Below are 8,889 nucleotides of genomic sequence, written 5' to 3' on the forward strand. Positions count from 1 at the left end.
TTTCTAGGAAATTGAACAATTATGAAACATGTATGGAACCACAAAAGACCCTGAATTATTAAGAAACATAAACAAGGTTTTGTGTCCTATTTTTTTCCTTATCATGATGAAAAATTTATTATAAGGCAGGTTGGTGGTGGTATATTTCATTTGCTTTTGTTGGTCTGTGAAAGCCTTTATATCTCCATCATATTTTAATAATAATTTTGCAGAGTAGACTATTTGTGGCTGGCAGCTTTAATTGTTTTAGAATCATGAATGTGTCAGTCCACTTTCTTCTAGCCTTTATGGATTATGCTGAGTTTGACAAAAGCTTTACAAAGTGCCTTTGTATGTTACATACCATTGTTTCCTAGCTGTCTTCAGTATTTTTCTATATTGTTCACTTTTGGTAATTTAATGATGATTTTTCTTGGTTTATGTCATTTCACCTTTAGAAATTTCCATGTCTGTAATTTCTTGGACATCCATGATTAGTTCTTTATGCTGGGGAATTTCATTTCTTTTCTTTTTTTTTTTTTGTGGGACCCTCGCTGGCTGCCGGGGAATGAACCAGCACTGCAGAGGCTGTGGGCAGCCTTGCAGCCCAGCGCTCAACTGCTGCACCACCAGGGGAGGCCCGAATTTCTTTTTTTTTTTTTTAAGATTTATTTATTTATTTAAAGATTTATTTATTTATTTATTTATACAAGCACTGGGTACAGTCAGAAGTGCGGGAGGGTGAGAGAATTCACCAGAGCCAGAGCAGGGAGCAGAACAGGCAGACCTACGAAATACACTGCTAAGGGGAGCAGGGGGCGGCAGGAGAGGTTTGCAAGCCATGCGGGACCCTTGCCCTGCGGCCAGGGATCGAACTGGCACTGCAGAGGCTGCGGGCAGCTTCGCAGCCCAGCACTCAACCACTGCGCGACCAGGGGAGGCCTGATTTATTTGTTTTTATACAAGAACTGGGGTACAGGTCAGAGGCATGGGAGGGTTAGAGGATTCACCAGAGACAGAGTGGGGAGCAGAACAACAGGAGGACTGAAATACACTGCTGAGGGGAGCCAGCGGTTGAGACAGGAGAGGTCTGCCCTGCCATGTGGGTTTCTCCCTGGCTGGGAATTGAACCCGTGCTGCAGAGGCTGCAAACCCACAGCGCTGTGCTCAACCTGCTGCGCGACCAGTGGGGAGGCCCTATGCTTGGGAATTTCTAAGCTATTGTTTCTTTGAATAGGATCTCTGTTTCCTTCTCTCTTTTCATCTTTTGAGGTATTCTTTATCTTTATGTATCCTTTTTTACTGGAGTTTGACATTTCACAGTTTTTTCTTAACTCTAATTTCTTCTGTTCTACTTGAGTTATTTGTACATTTTTTAATCTTATAAATGTACAAATATATAATTCTTTCCTCAGAAAGATTAAGCCTACTTAATATATTTTCCATAGTTGTCTTAAGGGCTTTCATTATATCCCTAATATCTGGCATTTCTCTGTGACTCACTTCATAGTCTCAATTTCTTGATAAAGAACTTCTACTCCTCTGTTCTGACATCCTTAACCTGCTTTTATGTAGTTAACTGCGAATCTCAAGTGTACTGATTTTATTCATGATATTTCTTCTAAATATTGTCTATTCCTCCAATTCATTAATTTTGGTCTCTGGAACATAATCCTTTTTCAATATCCCCTATCCTGTATTCCCTAGGTCAAGCTTTTCTTAATGATGTCTTAAGTTTTTCTCTCAGTAGGTGGAGCTGTGACTTTAGTTTAGTTTAGTTTAGTTTTGTTTTTTTGTCTGTTTTTCAAGGTAGTTGGAAGGGGCCAGTGTGGTATAGTGGGAGTCCAAAATGAGAGACTTGAGTCACTCTTGTGGTGAGGGACAGCAAGCCCAGGCTGAGAAACCCTGTTGCTTTCCCTGTTTGCTGCTTCTGTCTCTGCAATCAGAATCAGCTCCAACCTGTTCCTGGAGTCAGCTTTCCAGCTTCTGCCTCAGAATTTTGGGTCTCTGTGGGTTTCACTCCAGCTTCACTATCCTTCAATTCCAGAATGGCTTTGGGATAGTGCTCAGCTGCCCATGGGTGTAATTATCAGTTAGATCCTTGGGGAGTGAACACTCAGTCCTGGGGCTCAGTCAGGAAGCGGCAGGTTACTTCATGCTCACTGTGGAGGTCACCTAAGCCAGCCTCAGTGCAACAGAGCATGCATATGCTCTCCTCTAGTTTGTTCCTCTACCAGGATTGGCCATCCCAGTGGCCATAGCTCCCCTTCCTTCTCTCCTCTTCAACATCTTAGCAAGCAACCAAGCCATGTCAGGGGGAAAAAAAAAGTGTGGGTCAATCCAGGCGATGACAGGAGATGAACTGCTAAGACTTACATATGGGCAATAATTAATTTCTTGTTGTTCTTAGAGGACAAGCTTGCCTAAAGTCAAGTACTCCCCCATGTTGGGACTCCTCCTAGTCAAGATTGCCATTTTGACACTGTTATTTCTTCCAGTTGATAAAACAATATCTTTTCATCTATTTTGTCTTCATGTCTTTTAACAAAGTCTCACAGTTTTCAGTATACTGGTCCTTCACGTCCTTGGTTAATTTATTCATAAGTTTTTGTTTTTTTTTTTTCAATGAAATAGTAAAGGGGATTGTTTTCTTAAATTTATGCTTCTGCTAAATCACTGTTTACTTATAGAATTACAATATATTTTTATATATTTGTACTTTTACACTTTGCTGTATTTGTTTATAATTTCTAATAGTTTTTAATTGAGACTGTAGGATGTTCTTAGTATATTATCAGGACATATACAGATAATAACTTTATTCCTTACCTTATCATTTGGATACCTTTTATTTCTTCTTCTTGCCTAATTGCTCTGACTGGGACTTCCAATATTATGTTCAATACCAGTGGTTATAATGAACATTTTTTTCCTGATTCCTGGTCTTAAGGAAAACTTTATAGTTGTTTACCTCTGAATAGGATGCCAATTATAGATTTGTCAGATGCAGTCTTTATTGTGTTGGTGCACATTCCTTCTCTACCCATTTTATAGAGTGATTTATCTCTCTTATAGATCCTAATGATCATGGTGTATGATAACTTTAATATATTATTGAATTTAGTGTGCTAGTATTTTGTTGAAGATATTTGAATATGCTCACAGAGATATTGGTCTATAGTTTTCTTTTTTCATTATGTCCTTTTCTGACTTTGGTTTCAAGGTAATATTGGACTCAGAAAACATAGTTGGAAGTGTTCCTTTGCTTCAATTTCTGAAAATTTTGAAAGAATAAGTATTAGCTATTCTTTGACAAATTGGTGGAATTCATTAATGAAGCTGTTTGGTCCTGGGCTCTTTATTTGGGAAGAGACTTTGGATTATTGTTTCCATAACTTTTTAACTCAAATTTGGTTTATTCAGATTTTCTATTTCTTCCTGATTCTGATTTGAATCAGGAATGCAGATTGTTAGAATTGTTCATTTCTTCCTGATTATCTAATTTGTTTTCATATATGTTTTCATTTCATAGTACTCTCTCATGATCCTTTGTATTTCTCTTCTGTCCTACCTTCAATACTTTTTTTTTTAACTTTTGTTTTCTTTCTTACTTTCAAACCCTTGTGTGGAGGGCTGACTTTTATACAATACGTAAAGATCCTGCTCTGATACCTGCCAAACCCCATAAACAGATCCTCAAAGAATGGTTTAGCGCCAGGCATTCCACAAACGTGTGTGGTGCATGACGGGAGATGGGGCGCCCTGTATGCTGAAGAGGTGGCTCTAGGTTCTGGCACCTGGCACCCCGGCCCTACACATGGTAGGCAGGAAACTCTCTTGATTTTAATTTTATGTATTTGAGGTTTATCTCGTTTTTCTTTGTGAGTCTTATGAAAAGTTTGTCGTTTTGTTCATCTTTTCTAGGAACCAGTTCTTGGTTTCATTCTTCATTGCTTGAAAAATTGTCACAATATATCTTTCCAAAATAACTGCTTAAGAACTTATTTCTGGCACAATGGATAATGTGAAACTATGTCTGAAAGTCAATACAAGTCAGAACAGGTAAAGCATGGCACCTGAGAACAGCATCAGGTAGAGAACCCTTGCCAGATTAAATAAACTGTAGAAAGTGAAAGTAAGTGAGCTAATTAGAGAATAAAACAGAGAACTTGAGCCCAGGAACAATCTCCAGAAACAACCCCCAGTTACCACTGGGAAAGCTGCGTGAATTCTGAGCTTTTCAACAAGCATTATACATAGTGTGCAAGATGGTTACACGAAACATTCCAAGGATTTCTACAAAGAAAATTTGGGTAGGGATTTAGTAAATACATCTATCTGATGTTTCCTATGCTCTGAGGAAAACAAAGAGGGAGAGGGTTGTAAATTTTCCCATATTTAGAGCATAATGTTCTGAGAACTGAGAGTGCTAGCAATGTCATAAATATTGGAGTTGACATTCTTTGAAGTTACTAGTTTGTCTGAAGGAGAGAGTTTTCAAATGTTATTTTCCTACAGAAATAGTGTTTAATCAAAAATAACCTCTTCTCAGGATCAGACCATTTGCTTCCTGAAATCTTGGCTTGCACCCTTGAATTGGGATCAGAGAGTGGGGTATCCACTCAATTAGAGCTTTAAGACACTGATTCAAATTTTATCAGATTTTAATAAACCATTTTTAATATGAAAATTCTTAAGGTTAAGGATTTTATTGTACTATTTACCTAGAACAGTATCAGCTCCAGAGTTGGTCTTAGTATCTAAGAAATGAAATAATGAGAAATTCATGACTCCCCTAAAAGTACAACTGAACTAACAGAAATTTAAACCTAAGAAATTTGGGAAAGGGAGTATAGAGAAATAAAAAGACTCTATTAAAAGTCTCTTAAATTGTGTTTCCACATTTCCTAGTACATTGTATTATTTACTTTATTTCAATAACTGAAAACCCTGTATATATGGTTTGAGTAACAGAAATGCATAACATCCTTCTGTCTTCTCCAGATTTAAGAAAATGGCACATTTATCGACCATTTAGAGAAACATGTTCAGCATATTTTAAAGAGTCTCAATCAAAGTCTTTCTGTAACTTTGAAACATGGCAGAAGGGAACCAGACCAGCAGCTTTGAGTTCCTCCTCTGGGGACTGTCAGATCAGCCAGAGCAGCAAAGTGCCCTCTTCCTGGTATTCCTGTGCATGTACCTGGTCACTGTGACTGGCAACCTACTCATCATCCTGGCCATTGCTACTGACACACGTCTCCACATGCCCATGTACTTCTTCCTTGCCAGCCTGTCGAGTGCAGACATCCTTTTCGTCTCCACCACTGTGCCCAAGGCCCTCGTGAACATCCAGACCCAGAACAAATCTATTTCCTATGGGGGATGCCTGACCCAGCTCTACTTCTTCTTGACTTTTGGGGACATGGACAGCTTTCTCTTGGCCACAATGGCCTATGACCGCTACGTGGCTATCTGTCAACCTCTCCACTACACGATGATCATGAGTCCCCGTCGCTGTACCCTCCTAATCACTGTCTGCTGGACCCTTACAAATATTGTTGCTATTATCCAGACCTTACTCACACATCGACTTTCCTTCTGCTCTAACAGAATTATTCCTGACTTCTACTGTGATCTACAACCCTTGATAAAGTTGGCTTGCTCTGACACCAAGGTCAATGATCTTTCACTCCTCTTGCTTGGGGGAACAGCCATTTTAGTCCCCTTTACGCTCATCCTGATCTCTTATATCCGCATTGTTACAGCCATTCTCAGGCTCCCCTCTGCCCAGGGGAGGCACAAGGCCTTCTCTACCTGTGGGTCTCATCTTGCTGTTGTTGCCCTGTTCTTTGGAACAGTGATCAGGGCTTATCTGTGCCCCTCAACCTCTTCCTCCAACTCAGTGGAAAAGAATACAGCAGCTGCTGTGATGTACACAGTGGTGACTCCCCTGCTGAACCCCTTCATTTACAGCCTGCGGAACAAGGACATGAAGGGAGCTCTAGGGGTTCTTCTCAAGGGAAAAGTCTCCTTCTTGAGGGGGCAGTAACTTCTGCAGAAAAACTATGGGTGTGTTCTGTGCCATCAGTGAGAAACTTTAGAGAAATTTTTTTCTCAAGTGTCTCATTTCTGAGTCCCACTTGTGCCCTGTGCCACCCTCATCCTCGATTCCACAATATGAGTTGGTTATTTTTGAGGAAATCAAGACTTGCCTTTTGTTAATCTGATAAGAATTGCTTGTTTACTTTAATCTGTTAGGATTTGCTTATTTATTTCATTATTTTAATTTTACTAGTTTCATTATTTTAATTTTCCTAGTTTTATTTTACTTGAAATAACTTTTACAAGGAGAAATGTCTTGTGCAATATTCAAAATCTAAAAGTTTAGTTTTAACGCTCAGTCATTAAGGTCAATGAAAATGTCCTAATGATCAAAATGTTAGCAAATAAGTTCAATATTTGAAGGCAGATAGTTTACAACTATAAGTGGAAAGTATATTTTTCCTATAATAATAGGAAGTTATGTAAACAGTTATAGTCTCAACAGTATCATTCAAAAATCTTTGCAAACATTAAAAGAAGGCTCTCAACAATACAGGCATGTTTATTTTCAATAAATCTGTAATGAAAAGATAAGTCAATGAATTCCATATTATGGCACAAGTGTCTTCTTTCTTATCTGCCTGACTCATGACTGATTATGAATGCTGATTGTCACATTCAGTAAAGGAAACTTGTGTCTTCTCAACCTTCTTTGTGTTGAATGTGTGACTCCTGCTTCAATAAAGACTAAAATATACTTAGGGTATATTTATTTGCAATAGTGAAGATATGGGAAACAAACTAAAGTCCATTGATGGGTGAACGAGTACAAAAGATGTGATACAGACACACATACACACTCACAATGAAATAGTTTTCAGTCATAATAAATTGAAAATTTTCCATTTGTGGCAATTTATGAATGAAACTTAAGGATCTTGGGCTAAGTGAATTAAGTCAGATAGAGAATGTACTTCCACTCCTTCGTGGAATATAGAGAAAGCAAAAGATCAAACAAAACTGAAAGGAAACAAATTCTTAGAGGACATATGCATTGCTACCAGATGAATATGGAGGGTGACATAGGTAAATGGGGTGAAGAGGGTCAGTTGCATGGTGATCTATGGAAAGTAGACTTTAGATGGTGGTCATGAGGTAGTGTGTACATATGTAGAATTATAATCCTGTAAATATGAAGCTACTACAAATTCATAAATTGATCTTACCTCAATAAATGTATTTTATAAAGCTAATTAATACTTAAGATTTTTATTTATAGAGTATAAAATTCACAATTCCATACCAAGGCTGAAAATGAATGCAAAATCGTTTTCTGGGGTGAGGGCGTGGAACAAACTCATTGAAGAGCTTCATGAGGAAATTCTCTGGCTTGTTACCCAGGAAGCTAGATACTAACAAAAATACCTCCAACCAATTTAGATGAGTCTACTCTTCTCTTCTGTGAAGTGAAGTTTTGATATTTGAGCTTCCCACCTAAGTGGGAATTTGTGTGGAAAATGACAATGGTTCAGCAATTATGAGAGAGGAATGCCCCAAATTGTAGCTTTAAAAAAGTGAGACATGTAGCCTCCCTGGTGGTGCAAGGGGTTAAACACTGCACTATGAAGCAATCCACAGCCTCTGCAGCAAGAGTTCAATCCCCGGCCAGTCAGGGAGCAACCCACATGGTGCAGCAGACCTCTCCTGACACGCCTGCTGCTCTCCTCAGCAGTGTATTTTAGTCTGCCTGTTCTGTTCCCCATTGTCTCTGGTGAATACCCCTCACCCCCCGCATCTCTGGCCTGTACGCCAGCTCTGGTATGCATAAATAAATAAATCTTTTTTTTAAAAAAAGTGAGACATTGGCGATGTCACAGAAATGGCCACAAAGGAGCTTCTTTGTTTCAATCCAAGAGGGATACCTAACAGTTAACCAGAGAGACAATACACCCAGAGTGCGGAGGTTGGGGTGAACCTAGAGTCTTCTTTGGACCTCAGAGACCAACACAGACTGCACAGAGCAGATCCAGAGGGAGTCACATATTATTGAAAAGGAGGTGTGTGAAAAGAAAAGCCCCAAGGCTATGGACTGCTGTGTGAGACATGGAGGGTGGGGTCTCCTTTATAGCCAGGGTCCCAGGAGAGAGGAGAGTGAAATGTTATGAAAGCTCACACCCTTGATTATGGGAGAATGTTGGTTTGTTTTATTAACATAACATTGGTTTGCCATACTTTATAAGTTTCTTGGCATGACTTAAATAGCTTCAATAAAACACCTGAATAAATGTATATATATCAAACTCCTTCATCTCAAAAGCTCTAGTACTATTAACCACTATCATTGACTCCCCTCTACCCATTTCGCCCACCCCCCTTCCTTTCCCCTTTGGTAACCACCATTTTGTGGTGAGGCCAAGTCGTTTTGTTGTGTTTTGTTTATTTCTTTATATTCCACGTTAGTGAAATCATTTGGTATTTGTCTCTCTCTGACTGAATTTGCTTAGCATAATCACCTCAGGTTCCATCTATGTTTTCACAAATGGTAAGATTCCATTGGCTTTTTTAATAGCTGAATAGTATTCCATTGCGTATATAACACACATCATGTATATTAATCTTCTTTATCTAGTCATCTGTTAATGATCATTTAGGCTGTTTCCATGCCTTGAATGTTGCGAATAGTGCTGCAAGAGCATATGCAGCCATATGTTTTTTGAATTATGTTTTCATGTGCCTTGTGTAAATACCTTGAAGTGTAATGCTATTGCATCAAGATAATGTGTCAAAAATCTCTGCAACCATTGCAAAATGCTCTCAACAATATAGGAATTTTCTTTGCTAGTTTCACTGAATTGATTTATGAAC

The 8,889-nt window shown here is 38.7% G+C and overlaps 1 protein-coding gene across 1 annotated transcript; it reads left to right on the forward strand.

Annotated features, from left to right (window-relative positions):
- Positions 1–5,077: 5,077 nt before the first annotated feature.
- LOC311173781 (olfactory receptor 1P1-like) lies at positions 5,078–6,031 on the forward strand (the record flags this gene model as incomplete). Its single annotated transcript, XM_084237878.1, has 1 exon — positions 5,078–6,031. One exon carries the CDS (start codon positions 5,078–5,080, stop codon positions 6,029–6,031), a length of 954 nt encoding a protein of 317 aa, XP_084094004.1.
- Positions 6,032–8,889: the final 2,858 nt, after the last annotated feature.

This window comes from Talpa europaea (assembly GCF_964194135.1).
Source record: "Talpa europaea genome assembly, chromosome: 7".
Classification (NCBI taxonomy): Eukaryota; Metazoa; Chordata; class Mammalia; order Eulipotyphla; family Talpidae; genus Talpa; species Talpa europaea.